This window comes from Ascidia mentula, chromosome 5 (assembly GCF_947561715.1).
Source record: "Ascidia mentula chromosome 5, kaAscMent1.1, whole genome shotgun sequence".
In the NCBI taxonomy this organism is placed as follows: Eukaryota; Metazoa; Chordata; class Ascidiacea; order Phlebobranchia; family Ascidiidae; genus Ascidia; species Ascidia mentula.
In genome coordinates, this window is record NC_138570.1 from 2,169,096 (window position 1) to 2,196,885 (window position 27,790).

Sequence of the window (27,790 nt, forward strand, 5' to 3'; positions counted from 1 at the left end):
GATCCACTCAACACAATCAGATGAAAAATGCCAACAACATTTTTACATTTATTAACTCACATACATAGCTTGTATTTGTCAAGAACACAAAGCAAGCTGCAAGGCAAGCACAAGATAAGCAAAGCAGATTTCAGAAGTTTATTAACAAGTTTGTTTGGAAAATCAAAAGCAGCAAAGATTCGCAGAAAAAGTTGAAATTTAGACAGAGACGGTGAAGAATTGAAGCAGAAGATTGGATAGAAGAGATCATCCTTGCGCTGGTAAAGTTAAAGGAATAAAAGATAAAAAAACGTGTTGTTTTGACATTTGATAAGTCATCAAATTATTATTATATAACGAAGTAAGTGTGTAAAATATTGCGTGCGTTGCCAAAAAACTCTCGGTGGCTGAATATCTCCACTAACTATAACAAAACCATGATACAAACACATCTAAGTTTTGCTATCAAATGTATCTATAGAAATGTTAAGTATGTGCAATGACGTCAACTTACATTTGAATTCTTTGACAGTAACTTCGGCGGAACAGGAGGCCTCCCCCAATTCGTTTGCTGCCGACACGGTGTAAACTCCGGCATCTGCAGCTCTGGCACGACGAATCTCCAGTTGAACAATTCCTATGAAACAAAACGAAAACTCAATCGACATGACCAGTGTGGCTTCCACCTTTAATATTCACAGATACACAATTATGCGTTGATTTACAGATATGTCTCTTGTGCAGTCAGTTTTTGTTTTAATTGCCATAAAAATAATTTTAAAAAACGGTTTCTTTGGCACAAAAGTCAGCTTACACTATATTTAACCGACATTTCGTCAGCCACGCGACGAGACTTAATCAGGGTTAGTTTGCTCACAGTGTATGTATATGTGTTGTTCTTACATAAAGCGAAATTTTTCAAATTTTCATAGTATATATCATATTTTTTAGTTAAAAGGGTTTCAATCTGATGGATGTAGTTAGTGATGGCAGCCAATACTCCCAACTAAATGGAATTTACCATTACACTCGACAACAGGTAACCATTACACCTTTGCGGAAGTCCCCACATAACCCAACACCCCACATTCCAGCACACTCACCCATCGCCTGAGTCATCTTGTACTTGGGGTTGTCTATGATTTCAACCTTGTTCTTGTACCATCGCACCTTGGGCCTGGGGTTGCATTTCAACGCACAGCTCAGCGTCCCGTTGTAATTCTCGACGATACGACGGCTGTTCAACACTTGGGTAAACTCGGGTTTGATTCTGAAATCCATCGCTGGGTAGTCTGGCTTTTTGTACACAGTTTCTGCACCAAAATAATTTTGGGTTATTTGTGTTTGTTGGCATCATAAGGGTGGTATTTTTATCTTCCACTTGCTGCCTTAAACAATGGCTAAAATTAGGGTTACTACATCGTGCTTAATTCTAAGATTTGAGCTGATTTCCAAAAGAAGTGTTTGAGGGAACACAAATGTTTTTGTCATCTTCTATTTCCTTGCAAATTGTTGATTAAACACAATCACTTGGAAAAATCGTGTTCACTGTTTGAATGTGAAAACAAGGCATGCATTGGTGCTTAGTCCTCAGCCAATATCGTAAAAAGTAGACCTCAAAGCAATCAACTTCTCCACGCCATCAATCATTTTTACCACAGCGTGAAACTCACAGAAAGGATGTACATAAATTGCGATAAGATCTGTTTGTATGCAAAGACGCGACTTACTTTCTTTCGGGATGTTGGCTCCGTCTTTGGATGCGTTGGAATCTCCCACCCCCACTTCGTTGAATGCTTTCACTCTGAAGTAATAACTGTTGCCCAACACCAGGTCGCTCACTTGACACTGTTTGTGGCGGAGTTTGTCGTACACAACGTACCTGTAGTTGGGTGAAATATTTCATTTCAAAACTCAAGCTGAAGGTAAACAGTGAAAAAGTTTGGATACAAAGATATAAAATAAAGAAAGGATATAACGAAAGTTGTATTGTGGAGATTGTACTTGATAATAATAATAAAGCCAGACATATTTTTGTTTTTTCGAAGTACTGGACGAGTGTATTGTGACCGATGTTAGATTATGCAACATAAACAAAAAAATGTTCTTTGCTTTGTCTGTTCCAGTTCCTGGGATTGAACGCAAATCGTTATTTTGCAGATTACGTAATTGTCAAGATACTCAATCTAATCAGCACGAAATGCCTTAAGCTTTCACCGCAAGCTAATTGCACGATCCTTGTCTCGAAAATCCTTAGTTTCTTCAACATCGAAAGCAGGAACCGATCGAAAGACGATATCGACTTAACTTAACGACTTAAAACCAACGGAAAGTCGAACAAAGGGCGAAAACCCGAAGCGATTTGCGCGGAAGAATCGTCCGATAAGCGCATTGTGATTGATAGGGACATATGGTAATATTTTCAGGCCCTCGGAATTTGTCTATCTGATCTGGGGAGTTCGAATGCAGCATGCTGCATTACGTAAGCACATGCACAGTTAAATGTTGTAAAGAAGCTCGAGCGATTGAATGCGATCTTCGGGGACGATAACGCGCATCGCGATTCGACTATTGACAAACGAGTCACGCGGAACCGTCTGCCACCACATGAAGGCTGGCAAACATGTTTCCTTGATAGTTAAGGGATTAACCGTGCTTGTGAGAGGAGCTCTTCTTGTCTTACCATAATCAGCGAACAGGTTCGGGTGCAGAGTTAACACAAAGGAACATTTAAGGGCACCGGGAAAAAAACAATATATTTTGGTTGTTCGACCGCACGGAATTGGACAAGCTTGTTTGAGAATCGTGCGCGGTCCTACAGAGTGGGACCAAGCGACTAAACCAGCACGCGCTCAAAGCAGAACACTTCGTTTTTGCGAAGGGGGGTTTTGAATAACACCAAACAAACTTTTTTTTTCAAACAACAACGGGGTCGGACTAAACTAGAAATAGATCAGGAATCCAACGTATGTTAAGGTGGCGAAACCAAGCTACTTGCATACGCCGGAAAATGGGTTTTTGACGACTTGATAAAGGACACGATACCGGAAAGAAGTATAAGGGACGAACGCGTCACTTGCTTTTATCTCGGGGTCAGAATGCGATAATCGGGTTGAATTGTGACAGATATGAAGTTTTGTCGGAGGAAAATCGGCAAATTCAACTTGATTATTTATCTAAATTTGCGTCAGCTGTGTATCATACTGAGCAGCACTTGTATTTTTGAAAGCAAAAAAGGCCAAGTACGTTACTAATATCTACAAATAATGCATTAATATAACATAGAAACACATTTTAAGTGTTGTTATTTGTTTAAAAATATAGACCAGGTTTCATCGCGGTTCATGGTGAATTTCTTGCAGTAATTAACGATTTTGGTTGTCGTTGCCACAAAACCGAAACTCAATACACAACAGTTACGTCTGCAGTATCAGAAGAAACCATAAAACACACAGCTGTCAATCAAAATACCTCACTGAAAATAAGTCGGGAACGTGTTGTTTTTTAGCGACGGGAAGAGCGGGTTATTGTTTATCGCGATATCAAATCGTTGTCGCACAGGAAAAGCCTCGTATCGTTATGACCAGCTTAAAATATCTGTTTGCGGCAACCTTACCGTAGCAGCGATGGTTTCTGGGACAATTTGACACGAAAACGGAAGCATTGGTTTTACCTGCAAGTTAGGTAATGGTAAAAAATAGACCCCCTGTTTCGACTACCAACGAAAAGTATTAGATTAGTGTCAGATAACAGGCGGTCAGGAGGGATTGGGGAGATATCACCGCCAATTTTTCCCGGAGCAAGATCGACAGGCATTTACTTGTATCAAGTTCGTAGGTCAAAGAACCACCGGCAAATTATTTTCATGGTGGATCGTTATAGACCAGAGCAATTGTGCGACTATTTTTAAACTTGTTGTGTGGATTTTTGCCTGATACGCTCGTCTTTAACGATCCGAGCAAATATTTTGTCATTCCAAGACACATTGAAAACAACCGGTATGAAATTGTTTACGCACGTTGTCGCATATGTGGTGCTGAGGTATCCACAGTTGTAAGGGTAGGTTTGTGACCCAAAAACTAGCATATAAGGAAACACCATAAAACCACTTAAATTTTTTTCTAGTATTACCATCCATATATTGGAAGATTCGCTGACATTTAAAGGCACAACAGCGTAAAATTTGCGATTTGCTACAACACGAATTACCAGGTGAAATTTTTCTCGTTCTATTGCAACGGTCGTAAATCAAAGCGCTTTGACAGCTTCTCGCGGCCGCGAAAATTTCAAAACTTCGCGTAACGTTTATGCGTTAAATCGTGCGGGTGCGAAAGGTCCTTCACAGTCACCTCTCCGCGCCGATGCAGAGTCCTCAAATTTTTGTTGCCAAATATTCGCCGATTTCGCCCGGTTAGGAAGCGTGTCAAATTAGGGCCAATCGATCAAAACGGCACGGGCTAATTGCCGCCAAAGCCGAACAAAATGCGATTCTCTACGAGGCCCGGGCGAACTTCGTAATCGGATCTAGGGAGTTTATAATTGTTAAAGCGCGTGGCGACTTGTCACCTCAATCATTAATCAAGCTTAACGAACTGTTTTGAGCGGAGCCCAAAGTTTTCAGCGGTTAGGTCAGGACTTACGTGACCGAAAAGTCGTAAGCTTTAAATACGCGATATCAACTATGACCTGAAGAAAACACCGTCGAAAGTTCAATTTGCACACACGGTTGTTTCAAGCATAAGAAAACGTGCGCAGTGTGACCTATTTTGTTGCCAACTGCTGTATATTTTAATAATAATTGTCGTAAAAATAAACAATCATAGTTAGTTGTATCGGTGTGGTTTTTCAGCAGTTTCAAAACGGAAAATTTTACAAATGCCTCGAAAAATATTACTATCTCACACTTTCTGCGTGATTTCGAAGAATCGGTTTACCTGGAAGTCCAAGAAGCACTTAAAAACTTTTACCGTTGCAAAGTGCCCGGGAGCCGGAAAAGCTGCAATTTTTAGACACTTGGATGACACTGAGAGCCCGAATGGCCGTTTTCACGCGGATGTTGTTAGTTTAAACCAGGTGTCAAATATCAACGGGTGTGGCCCAAGATGGCCTTCAAATGCACAGCGTTGCCCATTTTTTGCCATCCAATAACCATTAATCACATACTGCCCGTGCGTCAATGCATATCGGCGACCGTGCAGTTGACCTCGGCGACGTGTTTACCAAACTGCCGGCGATTAAACACCTTAATCCCGCGAGGCTTGCATATTGCCACGGCACAAGTACGAACTTGACGACTTGACCTCTAAAACGTTGCCTCCCGCTCCGTGATTGGTTGGATGCCGGTCACATGCCCGGTGTCGTCACATGCTCACGGCGTGGTGTAAGCAAAGGATTAACATCGAGCGATTCTAACTTCATTCGACGCTACAAGTGGAAGTTCTAAAATTTGGCGTATTGTGCGAATTTGCAGGTGTTACTTTGTTGGCACTTTAGAATGCCACGCATTTCTTGGCAATCTACATTGCAACAACGATTCGTCTGAAAACGCGAAATGAATATTTTTTAGCACGCAATAAAATCGCAGGTTGATGAGACTTCACAATCCAAAACTGTTCCAAATATTTTGTACTGTGGAGTCAGTCAATTAGATCGTCATTGCAACAACCCCAAAAGCAATTCACAACAAATAAGTACAAGTACATTTTAACTTGCTGCTGCAAGTACATTTATCACAATTATTTATCGGATATTTTTCAACAGAGTGTTGCAAAATCAGAAACAACATTTTGAGATTTTGTTCGTTAATGGCGTTTCGATATTGCGCAATTGTAGACGTGAATACGTGACTGAGATCAAGTTCAAAGCCAAAACTGCTGACCACGTAAGGTTGGATTCATGCTGACTCGCACAGGCGCGTAATCGTATACGGCTGTACCGCAGGACAATTACGGCGCAAATGTATTTTTGTAAAACCACTAAGTTAAGCAGTATACGGTACGCCATCGGCGTGTGTGGAATTATTTAACCAAAGAAAAAGACTCGGTGTGACCTCCGGATTAAAACACGCTATTTCGGTCCAATGCCCTTCCGCCAGCGCAGACTTAAAACGGCCAAAGGTTGAAAGTTTAACTCGGCGTTTAGTTAATCTGGATACAAATGTAACAAATTCTTGACGAAACGCGCCTCGCTCGGCAAGAAAAGCCAGACGGACGTAGGCATAATTGGCAAATTAGTCGCTGCCCGTAATGCTACGATTGCGCGGTCACGTTTCGTGTGAAGTCGCCGGGTTTGAATCGGATTTATGTGAGTTGAACACAAGGCAAGGCATCGTGAAAATCGCATTGAAATCGCCGGATCAAAAGGATGAAATTCACCATCCGTCGGTTGCGCTAAGCATGTCCACTGCTGACCGATGACCGCGACCCATTATAAGCTGTTTGAAACTAACATGAAAAGCGTAACCACTTAACTTTGTGGAAACGACACAAAAAAAGCCTTTGGTTGAATGTTAACCGATATATACATCGACTGCAAGTTGGATATTTTCTTAGATATTACGTATTCTTTTGGGTTTCGTGTACATTCGCAATAGACACTGGTTTATATTTCGATGGAAAGTGTATTAGTGTACTGAAGTTCACCGTGTTGCGTGTGCCTTAAAATGACAGTGGACATTTTCACCTGGGAAGATCAATTCCAACACAAATATTATTGATATTAGCATAAACTTCGGTACATATGAGCGTGTAACGCAGATCACTTTGCACAACAATCACATTAACTGCACGTACATATGGTATCGAATATAAGGTTGTGAAGCACGTGCTCCAATTTCCTATTCCCGCCCGTATAGTGTTGCCACAAGCCGCCGTAACACAATATTAAGCGTAAACAAAGCGAGCGGGATATTTAATAGTTGTTTGTGGTGACGTCACCACATTTACGTCTCAACCTCCGTGTAAATATTATGAATGGAGCTTTACGCAACGCAAATATCTCGTATACAGACGATAATGAGGTTTTTAACACAACACCGTGTATGTTGGTATTACGTGTGGACACCTCACCCCATGAATCAATACCACATTGAAACTTCAAAAAACGTGGCGTCCGCGATAGTTAGTGAACATTGTCTTTGGTCAGCTTGCTATACTTTCGCGCCCAATCAAAAAAAAAACGCAATGACAGCAGTACCACCGACGGGGCTATAGTAAAATATGTTACATCTTAACCTAATTAAAGCCTAGTTAAATAGCAGACGAAACGTCGGTGAATTGAAAAAGTAAACGTTAAGTTGTGCCAGAAGAACAGATTAATTGAAATGTATTATATCTGTGCATGGGCAAAGTTTTGCATACCAGTCGTCACTGCGCGCGTCCCGTTTCTCAACCACGTATCCCAAAATATCGGTGTTTCCGTTGTCGCTCGGTTCCTCCCACTTAAGGGAGGCAGAGTTCCCGATCACTTCTCCCAACTTCACTTGTCGGGGTTTCGACGGAATATCTGCAGGAAAAGCGGATGTTTTTAGGTTCTTCCTGTCTGTGTGGCCTTGTAAGGAAATATGTAACTGCACATAGAGACGTCATGGGTCGTAGGTGTCGTGGTCGGTTTCAGGCGAACGTTAGAAGATTGGTGCAAGTTGTTTGGGGGGGGGGGGTTATGGGTGTTTAGGTGTAGGGGGCGTTTTGGGTCACGAACTTGTTGGGAGAAAGAGTGGTTACTTGGCACTAAAGTCAACGTGGAAGCAGGTTAAAAAATGCCAAAATCATCGTGACTTGGTCAAAGTCACAGCGCTCCTATGATACATTTGTACATAATAATAAATATGTTTATCAGACAGAGTTAAGCAACGAGGAGTTAATGTGCTCTAATCGTTGAATTCCGACGACAGTTTTACACATATTTACTTTGCGGTGAAATACTAACATGACGCACAAAAGACTTTGCGTCACGCAGCTAAAATCTTAATAACATTCAACGTGCAGATATCAGGCGGCCTTATCATAAGCTCTGTGTACGTTTGGTATGACGTCAAAACTTTTCTTGATTGTTATGATTTGCAAAACATATGGAAGACTTAACGGCGCAAAAAAACGCATACTGTAGGGCGGGGTTACCAACCTGTTTGGCTCGCGGGTCGGAAATTATCAAAATATGTGACAGGTGGACCAAAGGGTTGCACTACAATTTATAAACTAATTTCCTTTAAATAACTTTGAAATAGTGTAAACGAAAAGCAAAGAAAATGTGCAATAAAATTAGATTAGGCTTCAGTATGAACGACTTTCTTAAATGATCCTAATTTATATAAAAGCTTAGCGTGCCAACTTTAAAGATCCAACAGGGCCGATTTGCACATGCCTACTATAGGAAAATCATTGTCACTTTTCTCTTATGAGCACCCCGTCAACACGTACGTATCAAAACACAACGTTGTAAATAATATTTACGTGCGCAGGGGTTACTAAACGGTAAGTTGCCATATTGGGACGCTCCATCGCGACAAAACAGCCCATCGAACACAAAACAAGCGTCAATGGCACTCTCATTGTGGGTTGTTATATAAACTGATGAACAGGCGGTTTCAAGAGGACATCCCTTTCCAACGGCACGATGCCATTTAAAATGCATTAGCCCAGCCTTGCTATAAACAAACCGTGACAGATTGGAGAACGGGCAGCGTCACAGCGCCTCGAATCGGCGAAACGATCGACGATAGGAAAGCGTTAAACCATCGATAAGGTGGGATTCGGACGCGGAAAAGCGCAAACAAGCCACGAAAACGCGAAACGCTTGCGGTGGCATCATTGTGACGCATCGCGACGACATTTGTTTCACACGTAACGTTTGTTCACCCCCTCCCCAAAAACGCGGCGAGAATAAAGCGCGGTTCCATAATAAACTTTTATTCCGTTGAAACTTCAAGGATCTTGACGCCCTGCGTCACGCTTGACTGACTTCTCTACGTCACACAGGCGTCGTTGTTTAGTTTTCGGGGGCAAACTGACTTTCAATATTCCCGAATTAAAGGTTTGGTCGCCAACGCCCTCAAAAGCGCGTGGCGAGATACGTGGTCGACCCCGGAACTTTGAACGCGCCATTGCAATGCAGAAATAAACAATAACACGGGGGACACTTTGTGCTGGGGAAGCGGAAAGTAGGCACTGATTCGAAGATTGAAAAATAAATGAACATCGCCAGTAAGTATTTGTTTAAAAGGTATTCTGAGATTAAGTAACTCTTTCACCCTTGTCCGCTGGCCAGCAACTGTTAAGCTTTTACTGATAGGCCGGCGAAATTTTGTGTCGTTACCGACAAGTTTGACCTTGCACTAAATTCAAGAAATCCTCGACTAAATCTCGAAACTCACCGATGACGGCGACCTCTATCTTCGATTCCACCACGTCGTCGCCAACCTTCAGGTTCAGATCATAAACACCTGAATCCCATCTCTCCGCTTTCCTGATGAAGAGGACGCTCGAATCCAGGGAGTTTCTCACCGCCACGTGCTCTTCCAGGGGTTTTCCCTCCTTCGTCCACGTCAGATGGGGCTTTGGGCGGCCCTGTGGAATATTTGAGGTGTGCGTTTAGTGTCGTCATAAAGACGCAAATGACGTCACTGAGGAGTAGTAATTTGTAGATCATGGGCCAGTATCATGGCAAGCCTAACCCAACACTTCGATTTCTTTGTTACAAAGAAGATTCCGGGCCTTTAAACGAATAGAAGTTCTGAGTGCGTTTGCGTAAGGCTTAATATTTGTACGGCATATATTCCACAGGTTCGCATTTAGTCCTGCATTGAGGTGGGGGTTGGCATGTTGCAGAGAAGCCATGAAGCCGGCCGAGTGAAGCAGGTTTATGTACACAGTCATATTTAAGCCCGAACGCAAACACAGGGAACCGTTTTTAAAATAACAATCTTCCAAGTTTACGTCACGCCCCGATGAACACCAACGGAAAGCAATTACCCTGAAGGCGCCAAATTTTTGCGCAAATTTCGCTTTTCGTTGCGCTCAAAAAAACCTCAACAGAGAAATTGTTTTGCGCACACAAACACATTTCAAGCACTGAAAACATCCTACGGTGTTCATTATCATGCAGTTATCTCGTATTGGACAACAAGCAGTCGGTGGGCACTTCAAACAGCTTGAATGCCTGCGGCAAAGGTATAATTTAGCGTAGCCTTAGTGGATGTATTTGATTCCGGTTCAAATTGGGCCAATTAACCGCTCAAAGCGGAGAGGCGCAAATTTGCAACGCGCCCTTTGATACCTGCCACCGGCTTTGCCTTTAATAAACGTTCCAGAGATATTCCAACGAGCAATCACTGCGGCACATTGAAAAGGTTGCATAGGATGTACACCTTGCAGTGGTCGACCGTCGCCCCAGTTTTAATTAAAGGCTTTGTTCGAGCGAAGTTAGGAAAATTCCTTTACTTTGATGTTCAAAAAGTTATTGAGTTCCGCTGGTGAATCGGAATCTGCTTTCAAGGTTTCAAACGGATTTTTTTATCGCGGTTCTGGCGCAATATCCCCAAAACCTTGTCGGGATGAGCACGAATGAAAAAAGGTTAAGGAGCTGGTTATTACATGTATGCAGGTACCTGGTAGGGGACGTTGACGTGGAGCTTGTCACCAACCTTCACTTTCACCGGCTTCAACAGATGACGTGGCAACACAATCTTGGCTTCCTCTGCGAGAATAAAATGTTGTTATTATGGCACCAGGACAAAGAAAAACTGCTAACATGTCGGTTCTTTAAAAATGTCGAAATTTGTGTAGTTGTTCCGTTATAACGTACTTTGATTGTGTTGTCAAAATGATTGCCCATTGGAAATAAGCCATGAAAAGGAAAACGTCTTATTTAATGTATAGTGGTGATGGTAAATGCCAAGGACTTGTGGCCACGCGTTGCGTAACAGATAAAACGAGAGTGTGACGCTATGAAAAAACACCCAGATCAAAGATATAGAATGATTCATAATCCTCAACCGCGACCACATCTTGAAACAGGCGACAGGACCCGTGATGTCACAAGTTCGTGCGACACAAACCGCAACTTTAAAGCGACACGCGACACCGTCATCGCGGTTTCCCTGGGCCGTGATTCAAACGCTTATCGCGACTTTTGGCGCCAAAATCATCGAAACCACGTGTCTGCGGCCAAAAGCTGACGATATCGCGAATATGAGTTTTTTCGCGGTTTAAGCAACTCGATATGATCGATGTCAGTAAAACGATACACTTTGAGAAAAGAAGACATTGTAGCAGTTTAAGAAGATGTTCATTATTAAATTAAATTCCACCAACGCATTTTCCACATGGCATTAAATACAGATGATAAGATATTGTGTTGACGCGAACGTGACAAAAACCACGGGATTAACGATAATTCGCAACTTGACAAATGGATTTTCCCAGCTGTGTGTACAACGACCGCACACGAGATCAAAATAATCGCTTGCGGATTGGATTGTTTGTGTGTGGAGTAAGGAAATGCCTTCTAAACAATTTAATCGTGGATTTGCGGAGATTTAATGCAGCTGTTTGGTTGTTTTGTCACCTGGTGGAACAGCTAAGAAGCTGATTCAGCGAATGGAAGGCATTGACTTTTGGCAACAACAAAACATAGCTAAAAGTCAATGTAAAAAGATACAGCTTTAATACAAACTAAAGTTAATTTAAGCAAAGTGGAGCCAATAATATGAATTGTCTTTGCTTGGCCGTTTGGTCAGCATAAGTCGTCTTATAGTCACACCAGCTGCACTGATGAGACCTTTTAGGTTGAAACAGTGGCCATCTGTCTGCAGCTTACACAATAAAGTTAATTTGTCTGCATTAAATGAACAACATTTAAATTGTGTTAATGCAAAAAGATACTGAAAAGGTAATAGGACGTAAGTTTTTAAACCATTAAGCTTTACTTAATAATCACTAGTTGATGACGTAGTGTGCTTTGCAGATGTATTTACTGCGAACAGGAAGCAAAATAGTTGTACAAACCAAGTTGGTTTAGTCTTATAGACCGCGCAAAGAACCACAAACACACAATCCGGCCTTAAACAAACCCTGGCATTAAGGCGCCAAAGTGAACTTTGATAAACGTAAGCGTTTTGGTCTTATCTACCGGTAAACCCCACAATTGTTGACCGTGTAATCAATAATAAGCATGCACCCGTTTGAAGTCGCCCGACTGTCGATGGCTTTGCAAGTTGTGAGGATTTATCAAGCTGATAACAAACCCGTGTGGGCAGTTTAACATTTGGGGTTGTTGCTTCTGGGAGATAAGGATTTGTTTACAACAAACGTTTAGGAGGAACTTTAACGGATACAATGAGGTATCAGCACTTGTGAGGCAAAACGCCGTTTTCATTTTCTGTGGCTTTCTGTACAAAACCACAGGGCTGATAATCCAATAGCGCTTTCCTGCGTAAAGGATAGAGACCCGGTATTTTTTCGATTTGTCTCACCACTTAGCCCAAACAAATTTTACTGGTAAAGAAAATGCATTGCAAGTTAAAACAGTACAAATTACTTCCTTTGCATAGTTTTTAAAATCGCTGTCGTTGATTTTGACCCAGTTCATACTAGGCGTTAAACAATCCGACACCAACAACTCAACCCCAAAAAAACCGTTGTAACTTTCAGTGGCAACATTCGCGCTGAAGTTACAGCAGCACTTGAGTGTGGAAACTGGGCTGGAGGATTAGCTTATCTTCCACCCAAGTTTGACGAGACAGAGGCGTCAAAGCCGAACCGACCACCCTGCTGATTGTATCTGGGCCGACCCAGAAAGTTTAAGATCGGCTTGCAACACTGGCGCCGTCGATCTTCTCGTTACAACAACAACCGCGGTCCCGATTTGTCAACTGGATTTTCACTTTCTTCGCATTTATGTCTGTGGACGAGTGCGGTTGCGACCTCAAAATACAGACGATTTGATCTCAATCACATTAATGCTAAAATGATTGCCCATAAGAGTCTTTGCAGGGTTTGAATGTGTATGGGAAAAATATTATAATAACATAACCACACTTGGAGCAGCCAGAGAGGAACGATTTTGCCTGTTTATATGTGGTGTAAACGTTGGTATGCACAATGCTACACCATTAAATATTACATGACATTTTTTGGTAAAGTTAACATTGACATTGCACTGCTGCCACTTCTCAAAAAAAAAGAAATACACAACTTAAACTGAGTGCGTAAAAATGTATATGTGATGATCGTTGTAGCAAATCACAACATCAACGTACAAGTTCGACCACTTCACGTGTGTTAACCGCCAATATCTTCCTCCACGCGCATAAATTTTATGTTACCAGCATCGCACATAAGGACAATGACCGGTTATTGTTGACTTTCACATTACACCGGGTAGCACGGCCGACCGACACCTACCATAAAAGTACCGACCGCCCGCTTGAAACCGCCAATTTCCGCGCTAACTCGAATACTGACGTCAATCTGGAACTTAGAAGACAAAGCCCACAGCTCCAAGAAGGTGGTATTTGCTCAAAAACAAGAGGTTGTGATTAAGAATGAGGCGTGCGAGGCTTTTTGTCGGTGATTGGGAGGTGTGTGGGCACTTGGACCGTTGCGGGAAAGTCCGGCCAGGTAATATGGTATGAAATAAAGTATGAAGGTGGACGTGGTTTTGCTATAAAACTATATTCCTCTTGTATAAGTTAAGTAAAAACTTTTGTACGGTAAGTACTCCACGCAATGGTTCTCGCAAGTAGTCATATGGTGTAGGTAGCGCCTTTGCTGCAACTCATTCCAAATTAGCATTGATCATGAACGCAGTTGTGTTCGAAACGTCTTTCGAACGCAGTTGTATTCGAAAGTTGTGTTCGATATGAGAAGCATAATAGGTTGGCATTCATATTTAGATGTATGTTCCTAAATACATTCTTTCCACCAAGTTTCAAGGCCACCCTTTCGGGAGGTCCCTCGCGGTCAAGAAAAGGTGGACACTTCGTTGTTCCTATTACCGAAACTTCCACAACGACAAAAACAAATACGACAGACACAAAGAATGTGAGATACAACTCTTGGTGTTCTTTCAAAACAAGGTGGGCAATAGAAAGAAACGCCAGGGGCAAAAATACAAGTTGGTCATCTCTGGTACTGACTTCCTCTTTAAGATCAGAATCTCGCTCTAATTTCCTGTTTTTTCCGCAGGTTTCAATTCCACAGCATCGCCAGCCTTTGGGCATTATTTTCGTTACATCATAAGTGCCTATGGTGAGTCAGATGGATGAAAACGGGCTGTTACTGATCCGCTAACGACAATTTGATCCAGGGCAGATAAAGTCAATAAGGCTGACGGGATCCGCTACGGAAGTCTACGTCGTGATATCTGCATCCTGTTTTGAGGCGATTTCGCCGCACTTTCGGAAATGCCAACGACGCCGACAATAACACCCCAGGTATACCCAGCATAAGGCTGCTGCAAACTGGAAGATGAATAATCCTATTCATGTGTCTTAAGTATGTAAAAATACATTCGCCCTAGACATCATGCAAGCTGAATCGAAACTACCCGACAACCGGTTTTGAAGTTAATTGTTTACAGCAATTTGCAGGGAATAAAATTCACCAGCAAACATAAAGTGCGTTATTGCAAGTTTCGACGCATCAGTTGGTCAAACACGAGGTCATGACTCACGGGATAAAGATTATTACTGGGAAAATTTCCCCTGATCTCGACCGAGGAAACCGTTGCAAATCGTTTTATTCGAGAACAGAGAGCAACAAGGGTTGCGGTCACGCTTCATCAATTATCGCACCCATTTGTCACGTGCTTAACTTATCTCGCCACACGCGGGAAGGTTTCGCCGCGAGCCACTGTGACGTAATAATTGGTCGTTTGTGACGTGACTTTCTTAGTACCGGGTGCTTGTTTTCTGCTATGGAAAGGCCCAGAAATGTCTATGTAAGGATATTTTCTTCCAATATTGTTTACCAATCCAGTGACCTTATCCCTACATGGCAATGACCTGCTCAAAACCATATGCGCCCCCCGGGTGAACGGGTTTTTGAACATTAGATAAATATTCCTAAATATGGACCAATCCCGACACAAATTCTCATTCAAAAAATTCGCATTCAAAAGAAAGTTTTGCTCTGGCGAAGTTGTTTAAAACTTTTCTGTGGTATTTTATCACAGAAACATCAGGAGTTTTCAACTATGTGGAAAGGTCTTGATTGAAAACTAAGAACGACGAAACAAAATCAGTGAGTACATAAAACCGCACAGCGCCCACTAGCGGCTCTTAGTCGGGAACACATATCTTGTTGTTTGGATTTCGTTTTCGCGTCATTAACAAACGTTCTCACCAAAAAATGACGCACAGAATTTGGTTGTGCGTTTCCAGTGCGTCAACCGCGCCGACCGCATGCACGCTATCAGCGCCATTAATGCCGTGCACGACTTAAATCAGCCAGTGGTGTTTATGCGAGTTAATACCACCACTTGCGCGTATCTCGCACGCACAGCTTAGCACCTTGATCCGGTCTGCGCCAATTTTCGCGCTTTTCACAGCGAGGATTCGTCCATTACCCGCCCGGGAACTGATCTTGTCGATTCATAGTTTACGCCGACGTGTCGCTCCGATGACGTCAGATCGCGTACGATCTCGATGTGCCGGCATCAAACGGTGTGGAGGAGAGCAATTGACGATAAGCTAATCGTGGCACAACAAACACGCAAGGCAGTTAGACCTGCAAATGACCCTCTACTATCTTTTTTCGCCACCGCACGTTGTTATGCGACGTTAACAATTGGGATTTTGCATAGAGAGTCACCACCATGGGTCGAAAAACAGTGTATGATGACGTAGTTGCCCTTTTATTCAAGCGGATTACATATCTCTTCAGAATTTTGTCTTTTAAACTGTTTAAAATTTTATTTTAGGGGTTTAATCTCGTAGCAACGGTGTTCGAAGGAAAATACTCCATACGTGATTATTCTGCACCTATATAACCTGACACAATTAACTATAAGAGTGAGTGCTTAAATGTTTGTCATAGGTTTTCTGTTTGAAAGTGTTGGGTGTCAACAATACGCGTTGAACACGAGAAGTTAAAACCAAGATGATGAAAAAGATTGAGACAAAACAAGAGAAATGTAAGATATCAACATGGAAGCAATCACGCAGCAACTCACTGATCAAGATCCCTATGTTTACAGGAATGGAAGGAGATTGCACAAGAATTATCACAGTTGTTTTAACGCAAGGAATATCCATTCAATAAACAGAAACATTTATCACACGTCAATGGAACAATCTTCTTAATCTCATCTCATCCGCGTTAAGAAGAGATGACGTAAACGACCCGGGATTGCGCGCAGGCAATCGCAGAAAGAAGAACGCAGCATGTAACAGTTGCCTGAGCAACACCGCGCGGATTACATCTTTCCACTCACCGCAAGGTCTGATAATCTGCTCTACCCCCCATACCACAATGCCTTAGCAATGACTCAAACCACGACAAGCCCTAATAGTTCCCCCACGCTTTCCGGAGTCGGTCAAATTTGTAACCGTGTAATTTGTCGCTTCCGACGGGCCAAAGGTCAAATGGGCGGTTTATTTTTTCAAGCTCGCCAGGACTTTCCGAATGACCGATGGGTGTAGTTGTTGGGTGTGAAAAGTATGGCAGTCTTGACAGATTGACAACAACACAAATAGCCAAAGCGCGACTAGTGAATAAATGGGAGAATCGCAACTAAAAAAATTAAATGGAAAGGAAAGCCAAAGCTAATATGCCGCTTTCGCATATTGCTCCCTGTTTTGAAAACTTCGCAGGCTTGGCTATCTTATTCATAGAAATCAACTCGCACCTATTCGCAGATATTTGAAAGTATTATGTCTATTCCCTATTTTAGCATGTTTTTGTAATTATCCCATTGTTTCAATGCGATGTTTTAAGTAATAAGTTTGTAACAAGCATTTATGCAAAGCCTTCTGTTTGTGGGATTGACCGGACTCAGGCATACCTGCATTGAATTTTAACGAGTAACAAACGCTCAGTGAATTTTAAATCAGTAAACTGTCAAATCATGTCACCGTATTTGTTGTCAGTTCCCAGAAATTAATAAACTGCCCAACTCATAGGGACGAACTGTTTACGAACCGACAGCGGCACCTCTCTGTGATGAATTAGTTCAGATGGACAACGCCAGATCAAACCGCACGATTAGACAGGAATTCGGTACCCGCGACCATATATGATGCCGGCGAGGGACTATTAACGCGTTTTGCGATACGAGAATTGGACAAATTCGAACAGGTCAATCGATCTCGGGTTGAGATTGTTACAAGTCGGTTCGGGTTTTGTCATCAAACACGACAATATCGGACCCCGGTGCGTCCGATTTTCACGGCTTGTTATTTTGTCTCGTTTCACGGCGAGGGCAAACAGATCGTGGATGCTCAAATACAGCCAGGTTCTGATATTACGGAGAAACCGTAAATTTATAACATTGTAAATATTTGTGAAAGTGCGGAAAGTTTTGCAACACGTTGAAATCCTGTTGTCGGCAAATCTATCCCCTAAACGTTTTAGTTTCATAAGTGCACCATACTTTAGGATTTTGTCATTGAAAAAAACAATGACTTAAATATTACTAATAATAGGCAACAGTATCGGTCAGAATTCTCTTTGAAAAAGTTATATTGTACGTTTATGTTTTATAATAGTAAAACTTGGTCTTGACGTCATAAGTCCATATATTATATGCAAGCCCAACTGTGTTGAGGCATTTAACCAACGCCACAACAAAAACAACTTAACCCGAGCGACTTACCGACCACAGCAGCGCACACAACCGGCCCCATCTCAGCGTAACCGCTGGTCCCTGCACGGTTAATAGCAGAGAGACGGAATTTGTATTTCTTTGCCGTCACCAATTTGTCCAAAACGATCTTAGTTATGTGACCGGGCAACAGCTCCTCCTGGTGGGCAGACTTCCACTCTTCCGGTTGGGCTCCGACCAAAAGTTGTTCAAGCTGCGAAAGTGAGAAGAGAGCACAGTTTTTACGCAGAATATGTGTGATTTGTAACTTGACAAACCACAAGTGTCCGTTAATCGCGTAAGTTGTGCATTAATTAAATGCCTTAGTTTCCAATACAACAACTAAATTTCACTTTAAAATTAAGACACTGAAAACACATTAAAAACATCGTGTTTTAATCAAGAATCGCGAAGAAAGCATTTACATTAAAATGCTGCTTGTATGTCAGCCGAGTACGAATAGTTCAATAAAGGATGTCGCAAAACATAGTTACTACAATACCTTATATCCATCCAACCCTGCAGCACCAATTTCCGCTGGAGGGAGCCAGGAGAGCTCCAAACTGTCATCCGTAGCAGCAGAGACTTTCAAGCCGGTCGGTTCGCTACAAGGGGCTGAAGAAAAGATGCAAGGAAGGTTTATTTTGAGCCAAAACCTCTCCGATAACACACAATGGATTATCTATCGTGTGGTGGTTGTTGTTGTATTTGAGAATAAAAACTAACACGACAAATTTGCTGAATGAAAAATCAAGATTATGTGCAAAAGAGTGTGTTAAAAAATAACACAATACAAGAAACAAAAAAAAAAGAGTTTAAAACCACCACATGACCTGTAAAATCGAAACGCATACAACGGGACACAATGCCTATAACAGGCTCCCTAAAGTCAGACCAAACCTACACTGATGGTCAACAAAATAGCTGGACGACGCCTTCGGCCTAGGGGTAATTACGCACGCAGAGAGAAACTTTTTAAAACCAACACGAGGTGGCGATGAGTTGATCCAGGGGTTAAACCGCGTGCAAACAGACCAGGGTCACGCTTCACCCATAAGGCCCCATATCAAAGCTTTCGGGCCACAGGGGGCACGATATGTCTGCCCCTGGGGTTGGTAATTGTGATGCAACAATAAAAATGCGCGCCTATTTTTAGACTCGTAGGTCGGAGGGGTGAATTCGAGTGGGTGGCGGAGGGTCGGCCCCAAACGGGTCCCCATTGTTACCCCAGGTTTGACCGTTGAATAACGAGGCAAGTTGGGTAAACATTGCGTTACGCCTTATTGGGTTTAAAGGATCTCAGTTGCTGGGTAAAGAATGGATCTGCTTGCGTTCCAACTCTAATAACAAAGATCGACGAGAAGCAGCAACAGCCGAGACACTATGACCTAACTATGTCAAATAATGTGAAACTTTATAACCAACAGTTAAAACCGCAGTAGACAAAGACATGAAAAATACTAAATGGCGCCTCAATGAGTTTGGGGAATCCCACAAGCCACAAGACACAACATTATGTATATAATAATCCAATAACCTTTTCGAGACACAACTGTACAGTTTATATAGAAGTCAGTTTTCCCTACAGAATGCACAAGTGGCGTATATAGGCTCTTATAATCACAGCGCCATAACCACTATAAAATGAACTCTTTTTTGACCTCGTCGTGTTTTTTGCACATTTACTTTTGTACATCCCGATAAAAGTTGCTGTATAGCAACTGAAACGTTGGTGTTTGTAAATATTAATCCTAGAAGAATTGTCTTGTAGTAATAATACGCCTGGCAGCATCAACAATGTATCACTATAAAAAATGTCACTACGAAATCAACGACCGTCACATGCATGTCAGCACAACAAGAACGCACCTAGGCTGGCCGGGGTCACTATCCATATCGGGTTAATATCGATGCAGCGAAAAAGTCGCGCGAATTGACGCGGTGGCGACCTCTTGCGGAAGTTCGGGCTCGCCCCCCGAGCGTGGAACCGAAAGCAGACTGCGACAAAACAAAATAATTCAGTCGCTCGGCCGTGAGGAACATTTTGTAGAATAACTTTGATCTTACACCTTCACCGAGCTGACAACCTTCCTATACTACAGGTCTGCTGGATGCGCTGGGTCATATTTATCATTCTGCTACTGACAATAAAATATCAGAAGTAGGCTATATACTGTTATGGGCACCGATAAAACCATAAACATTTGTGAGTCGGGCGCTAGTGGACCTCGCAGAGCGTTTTTTGTTGTTGTTTTACACTCGCCTGTAGGTATTTTGCATTTGTGGCGTGCCAAACCAACCTAGCGGACCTGTTGTATTGGAAGACACGATTTATCCAAGCTTTTGTAAATGACGTTTTGTGTTTGCATTGTGGTCTTAAACCAGGATATTGGGTAGTTGTTAACAGTTTGTTAAACGCACACAACTAAAGTTCCTTTTGTGCATCGTAAATACTACCAAGTTCTTGCAGTAACCACCCGACGACAACCCTAATTTCGTTGTTTAAAAGCAGTCTATTTACAAACAAGTTGAACGAAAGTATCTAATTGTACAAATTACTCCTGCATTGCAATCACGCTTCCACAAAGAATATCGTGTCCCGTAAAACTCGTTCTAAATATCGTGACCCGTAAAACCTTCCATACAATCACAACCAAACTTCAAAGTTAAAAATAAAACACAGCAAATCCATTACTGACCTAACGGAGTAAAAGGGATGCAGGCTTGACTCCCTTCACCAATCCCAACCTCATTAACAGCCCGCACACGAATCTGGTATTCCGTTCCTTCGATCATTCGGCGTGCCACATACTCTATGTATGGGAGAGGTTCGATCATGAGTCGGATCCAACGTTCCGACTTCACCTTCTTACGTTCCACGATGTAACCTGTGGGAAAATGTGATGATGTTGTATATCTGCCGTAACGTGAACACCGGTATTTTGGGCAATTATAAATTAGGGACTCCATAGCTCCATCATGTAAAATTAAAGTAACAACAGATCACTGGTTAAGCCCTTGTTGTTTTTTATACTGATATTAGACTTATTCGGACTGTAATTCTGCTAGCAAAGCAACAGCCGAAACATAAAATCCTTTGCTAAATTCATTACACAGATATATTAGGTTGCTCAGTAATGCGCGGTTATAAAATTGCAAAAAGAAGCAGAAAGCAGAATAAAAGTTGTCCGAATACCTTTAATGGGACATCCCCCGTTGCAAGAAGGTTGAGTCCACGCAACGTAACAAGTCTCGGCAGTGACGTCAGATATCTTGGGGGTGGTCGGGGCGGACGGAACATCTGAGACGAAGTAGAGTGTAAATGGGGGTTGTCGTTAGCGTGGGAATAAAAACACTCTTTCTTGCGTCATGCCATGCAGAAGCAACCACGCGCGTGCAGCAAAGTTCAACACTTACACTGGAAACTTTCGACAACAGTTTCACATGCAACAAAACACGATAAAGCGACAATTGTTGACAAAAAAAAACAGAAAAATGGAAACAGTGTTTCCTATCCACACACCAAAAAAAAAAAACAAGAAAAATCCGAAAAAGTCCACTGCAAAAAAACACCCCTCAGGCCGCCAACGTCACACGGGGAATCCCCTCACCGACGACTTGTATTCGCATGTGGATTTCCTGCCTCTTGACGTATTCGGAATCGGATCCTTCTAGTTTCTCCTTATCCCACACCAGGTCGCAGTAATAATCGTCGCTGTCGTCGAGTTTGGCGTCGGTGATGACCATGGAGGTGACGCCGTGTTCCACGCTTGTGTTCACCCACTGTCTCTTGCCCGTCGCCACCATTGTCAACTGCTTGCCCCCATCCTGTTGTTGTGAGAAGTGCGGAAATTCAATATTGGTGCTCAAACGTGCAAGAGCAAGCGCGTGAAGGACGGAAAAGGCCAGCTCAGTATTGTGGCTGTTATGTGTGCTCTGAGCGTACAACTGGATCAAATCACCAACTAAAACCAACGTAAGGACAGAGGGAACACATACAAATTGTTTTCAAGTTGGGCTTTAAGCTGTTGTCACAGTCTCCTTATATTAGCTGATAAAGTTTGAGAAACAAATGTAGTGATCCAACCGATAAATTATAACATTGTGATTGGTGTTGGACTCAAGGTTGACAACCACAAATACAAGTTTCCAAAATCGTTTTTCTTGTCAAAAATGTGTAAACGTGCTCTTTTATATTTGTGACATGTGCGACCCAAGCGAAGGTGATCACGTGCTTAAATGTGACGTAACAATGGGGATGTGTGACGTGATTCTTCTACCTATAACTTTCACGTTGAAGGTGGCAGACTCAAAGCCTTCTTCACTGGTCAGGGTCAACACGTAATCACCGGAATCGGTTCGACGAGATTTGTTGATTATCAGTGACGTATACTTGCCACTAGCGGCGGTATCGCTCCGCACTCGTTCCCTACTTGAACCTTCTTCAATTTGCTGAACGATTTATTGCATTGGTTGGGTTACTTTGTTTGCAATTTTAAATATTTTTGCAAATTTGTTTCATGCTAAGAAAACTGACACAAAAACATGAGAAATATTACGAAAGATCCGATATTGGTTGAAGTTTGTGTCGGTACGAACTTGTTAGGACCAGAACTGTTTATTTCATACCTGTGCACGCTCTGTTGCAACTCAGTTATCTTAAATGATAATGAACACAGCAGCGTTCGAAACGATTGCTTTACTATCATTATGATCATGGCTTTTATATTCCGTATAGTTACACCGTAAGTTTTTAGCACCCATACCATTTAAATATATAATTACACACAACAGCCGCCATCGTCTGTATAACAAGACATTTACACAAACCTTGGGTCCCTTCTTCCACTCTGGGACAGGAGCTGGATCTCCAGATATCGGAATATCCAACTTAATTTTATTTCCAGCTTTCACCACGATCGAACGATCCTTGAGCGAATGATCCAAGAATATCTTCGGTGGCTCTACAATATATCAAGTCTTTTAATGTTTAGTTGTTTCTGATTGTTAAAAATAAGTCAACAGATGCCCCGGCCGCAGGACAAAAAAAACACCACTATTTTAACATGGTGTGTATGTCGTTAAATGTTAGGAATGTATAATGGTCATTTGTCAGCGCGAAAACCCATCGTCACATTTCCACAAAAACCAAAAGGAGAAGAAGTCACACTATTATCACAGCTTGTAATCACCCTTCTTCTTTTCTACAGTGATGTGACCTCCTGTCATCTCCAGGGCGGCTGTGATCACACAAGCTGGGTTATCTTCAGCTGCAAACGTATATTCTCCCTGGTCGCTGTCCTGCACTTCACTGATCAGAAGCTTACGAGCTTTTCCAGTCTGAAACAATATTACATTGTATTCGGTGTCGCACCAAATACGTCCAGCAAACACCGGCTCAAACATGGGTGATTTCTGGTATTTTTTATTGTAAACACGCCAGGAGCGAACAGGGTCGATTGAAAGCAACCTTGAGAAACACGTCAACTTTGCAAACCAATTTCTCTTATAAAGTGTGAACTTGCTTCGGCAAACCAAGCTGCTTTATTATTGTATTCGTTTTCTTGTTTAAGCCAGAGTTTCCCAACCTTATTGTCCGCGGAATCACGCGAGGTTATTGTAGATAGTAAATTAACTTTTGACAAAAACAAGTGTTTGCGGAACCGTAGAGTTCCCTGGAACCCGTCTTGCGAAAGTTAGTTTAAATTATACACCGACAAGTGGGGTAGGGGGTTAACATCTCACAACAAACCTCGGTTATTTTAATTCGGTCATCTCCCTTTATGGGTTTCCCGTCTTTCATCCAGTTTCCCTTCGTCTCCTCGTTTGAAACCTCGCAGAAAAACTCGGCCGTGTCTTTGAAGTTGACCTTGAAAGGAAATACAAATAATGTTTAGGGGTAGGGATTAACTGAACGGAATTTGACTACAACTTTGCTGTAAAAATTCTTCGAACTTTGGTTCATATCACAGTTGAGCGCAGCTACAACAGTCAGCAGTTTCTGTTCTTTGAATCTTATGTTGTATTACGTTTATTCGATCAGAAATATATTAACCAAGTATTTATGATGGTTTCCTGAATAAAATTGGTGCCACGGTTCTTTCATAACCAGAAAACATAGAAAAATATCCATTCATAACACGACTTCAAATTTAAAGCAATGAAAGATTTGATGATGCAGGCAATCGCTTTTGGGGAAATTCCAGTAGCTAGCACATCGTCAACTGGGAATTCAGTAGTGTTTACCTTGAGATCGGAGAAAGGACGAGTGATTGTTGATTCTGGTTCCACCACCAACATTTCAGCACAACTTTGATTCCCGTTGGTGAGAAATTGGTAGAAACCCTCGTCATCAGCCTCAACCTATTAAGTTTACATCGTTATAGCGTAACAACACTTATGAACGTTATACAATTAATATGAGTTGTAAAAGATTTGCAGAATGTCACATGAAAATCGGAAAGTTGTCTAGGCATGCCTTGTTGTTTAAATATTGGTAATGAAAGTAATGGATTCAAGTAATCTTCCCAGCAATATCGACATGCAGTAAACCCTATCTTACCCCAGCAATCGTGAAAGTAACTTTCGCTCCTTCTCTTTTAACTTTAAACTTATCGGTTGTCGGTATGTCGACCCCATCCTTCAGGATCTTGAATTTGCCGTTTTCGCTGGAAATCTGTAAATAAAAATTTTTGTTCAACGGTTTCAAAAGAATCGTTTAAACTAATCGACTGTAACCCATGAGGACCCTAAAGTAAGCCATGTAAGCGGTCTCAAAGTGTCCCAAAGCAGTTGTGTAGAAGTCTATTCAAATGTTGCCATTACTTTGCAACAGGATTGAAGGCAACTTGTTCATACGTAAATTAGATCCTGGTATACAATGCAGCATTGCAATGGAACACAGCAAAAAAAGTGATAAAAAAAGCAAAATATAAACCACGTTTTGCGTGGACAACGTTACGATCTTACCTCCCCAATAAATTCCGCATCTTTTCCAGCAACAATCTGGACGTCTTCAAACCCCTTCACAATGGTAACAGGTGGCTCTGACGTTGAAAAGTAAGAAGTTGGATATATTAAGTTACGTAGCCGCAATTAGCTATTAGGTGCACGTACACAAACACAGTTTCAACAAGCACAAAATAAATAAACCAAAAATTAGAATTTCAATGTAAACTAATCAACTACTAGAACGTCATCTATGTCACGAAAGATTCAGGTTTGATCCATACACAAATAATTTCAATAAGCACAAAATAAATAAATAAATAAATAAATAAATAAATAAATAAAAGAAAATTAAACCAGCTGCAAATTTGAAACTAACTGACAAAAGTTTTTAATATTTGTTTCCAACCGAAAATCACCTGGCTAAAACATAATTGTTTTCGATTTGAGGTACATTCTTGGCATTCTTCTTCAGTGGACAAATACAACACAACTCACCTTGAACAAACAGCTCACATGACGTCACATCCTTCCCAACCACACACGAGAAAGTCGCATCGTCATCCTTGGTCGCTTGGTCGATGATCAAGTAACGTTTGTTGGCTAAAAAAAACATACCGTTAGTGGGCGCTAGAAAGCAAGACATAATTTGCAGGTTGAGGTGGCAATGTGACGTCAAACACGATCTCACTCATCTTGGTAATTTAACACAGTATTTTGCTCCAGGGAAAAGTCACAAGTCTGTCATGCTTATGGTGCCCAATCAACCCCGGAAAACTTCCGTCTTTCACGGTCTGTTACTCCTTCAACATCATTCCGACATTTCAGCGACTTCATATCTACCTTTGGTGACGATCTGGTGGTGTTTGTCCGCGGTTATTTCCGTTCCATTCTTCTGCCACTTCACCGTCATCTGTTCGTTCGCGACTTCCGCTTCCAGAACAATCTTCTCACCCAAATCCATCGACATTGTCTCAGGCAACTTTTGGGCAAAAGCTATAATGGGAATTCACAGATTAAAACCAAACGGAGCGAATTAAAGCGCGATGTTGATGTTATGGGGTAATGTTACGTATTTAGGCTGATGCAAAAAACGTGACCGCGGCCCTCATAGACGGGCGCAAATAATTTGTTTATATGAGTGTTGATGCGTTTAGTTTGGCTGATGCAATAATCGTGACCAAGACCGAACTTCAAGCGCGCTATTAATCGTTTTTTGTCTGTGTATGAGTTCGCTTTTCACTTCGTGATTTGACAGTTCAATTCACACAAAACAAAGCAAGCTGTTCAGTGTTGTAATGTGTTACCATAGAGCGTAAATGCTGTTACTATAAGTGATAACTAGGACTGGCCTAGATTGCTACTTAATCATCCAACCAAAATGTTTTTTTTGAATATATATATTTCGCCTATGCGGCATCCTCAGTATTCTTATTCAAATAGAATTGAAAATCTAGGCCTGTCCTAGTCATCACTTTTTGAAAGAATTTTAACGCTTTAATCCCAAACCAATTCAAGTCGTCAGTGGAAGATCTACGCTTTTTTACAAACGTTTTTATATGCTGTTACTATAGCTACGTAAGTATTTAACTCTCATTCCAAGATGTCAAACAAGTTTACGCGACCTTCCCAACGAAACTGCCAAGGTTGGAAGTGATGACGTAACCAATCACCTCGTCATCACCTTTCTTTGAAGGTTATTTGTAGAGGCCCATTAACCGCGAAGTGTTGACATGACTGACGGGTATTTACAAATATGTACTTCAGGAACTCCCAAAATATGCAACCGGTATGACCTTTAACTTAGGTTATTCATGTGCAAAGCTGCAGTATTATCTGACGTTTGTATTCAAAGAGTGAAAACCTCAGCGCATACGTCAGCCAAAACAGAACGAATAATTTTAAGAAACGCATATGGTGTCCAATATTAGCTTAAACAATGATGGTCAGTGTGCACACGGAAAACTATAATTATAAGACATCGTGCAGCCAACTGAAACCGAACCGGTCAGATATCGCCCGAAATTTCCAATATATTTAAAGAGCGGGCGCTGGAATTTCAGGGTCAAATTTATTTGTGATATTAAAGTGACCGATTTGCATGGATATTATTCTCAATATACGTGAGTCGAGTTTATGAATTCATCCAAAAAAATAAATTACGTCGTCTAAATAGAACGGGATTCCCCTTTCTCGCGTTAGCAGTTGCAAAAGTTTTGGAGTAACTTTTGCTTTAACACAGATATATTATATTTTTTCCAGTAATTTGATATTCAAAAAAGCAACTTGTACATACATGCAATTTTAATGCAACGCGTATTTTAGATTTGCTCTTTCTTCGAAAAGGTTAAAATTTGCATATAGGTTACAGAAAAAGTAATTAGTGACAACATAGGTCAAATACCAACGTCGTTTCAATTGCAGAAACCCCCGAAACAAGCTTTACTGACTCTCGTTCCAGAAATTCTTAATATGGAGCTTTGCGCGGCAGGCAACCAATCACTTACATGGGCATTTCTTATTCGCAGTTTTGCTCAGTTGAGTCACTCTCCTTAGCATAGCTCGCATGTCGTGGATTCCAAATTTAAACGCGATCGAATCGTAATCCCGCGTTGAAGCGGTCTTCAGCAGCGACCAAACGTCCATTCGTCCCGACGATTGCTTCTCTTTTTTAAGACGCTCGCTGGAAAATAATACCGATGGAATTTTCAACTAAAAAGCTTAGGATGTTTGAAAACCCAACGGTTTATTACAATCAGGGTTTTTCATACCAAGCATTCCAACCACTTCAAGTGAAAAACAAACGCAACTGACAAATTGCAAATAAAAATTTGACGACAACTAACAACACAATCGAGCAAGATACAAGGAAGATAGTTTTCAACATTTATAACGCAATGGGTACGTGAAATTACCAAGAAAGGGGAAACATGCAAAATCACAACCCATGCAAAACACAGCAGTGAACACCAGATGCAAGGTTACCTCAAACCGCCCGATGCAATGCTCTTTTGCCTGCGCAGTAAAACTTAGTGTTTAGGGAAAGCAAAGCAATGTGTATGTA

The 27,790-nt window shown here is 41.7% G+C and overlaps 1 protein-coding gene across 1 annotated transcript in view; it reads right to left on the reverse strand.

Annotated features, from left to right (window-relative positions):
- Positions 1–246: 246 nt before the first annotated feature.
- LOC145901820 (myosin-binding protein C, cardiac-type-like) overlaps positions 247–27,790 on the reverse strand; it is a 30,834-nt gene continuing 3,290 nt past the window's right edge. Inside the window, exons 7-29 of the mRNA XM_082989625.1 lie at positions 27,712–27,741; positions 27,234–27,409; positions 25,570–25,722; positions 25,225–25,329; positions 24,748–24,824; positions 24,341–24,454; positions 24,025–24,141; positions 23,531–23,647; positions 22,971–23,118; positions 22,609–22,742; positions 21,390–21,606; positions 20,975–21,079; positions 20,478–20,666; positions 19,648–19,776; positions 18,281–18,393; positions 17,791–17,992; positions 10,583–10,671; positions 9,350–9,542; positions 7,338–7,482; positions 1,710–1,861; positions 1,083–1,292; positions 494–616; positions 247–257 (exon numbers count right to left, since the gene is read on the reverse strand). Of these exons, the coding sequence (XP_082845751.1) occupies positions 247–257; positions 494–616; positions 1,083–1,292; positions 1,710–1,861; positions 7,338–7,482; positions 9,350–9,542; positions 10,583–10,671; positions 17,791–17,992; positions 18,281–18,393; positions 19,648–19,776; positions 20,478–20,666; positions 20,975–21,079; positions 21,390–21,606; positions 22,609–22,742; positions 22,971–23,118; positions 23,531–23,647; positions 24,025–24,141; positions 24,341–24,454; positions 24,748–24,824; positions 25,225–25,329; positions 25,570–25,722; positions 27,234–27,409; positions 27,712–27,741 (3,049 nt within the window). The remainder of the gene's footprint in view (positions 258–493; positions 617–1,082; positions 1,293–1,709; positions 1,862–7,337; positions 7,483–9,349; positions 9,543–10,582; positions 10,672–17,790; positions 17,993–18,280; positions 18,394–19,647; positions 19,777–20,477; positions 20,667–20,974; positions 21,080–21,389; positions 21,607–22,608; positions 22,743–22,970; positions 23,119–23,530; positions 23,648–24,024; positions 24,142–24,340; positions 24,455–24,747; positions 24,825–25,224; positions 25,330–25,569; positions 25,723–27,233; positions 27,410–27,711; positions 27,742–27,790) is intronic.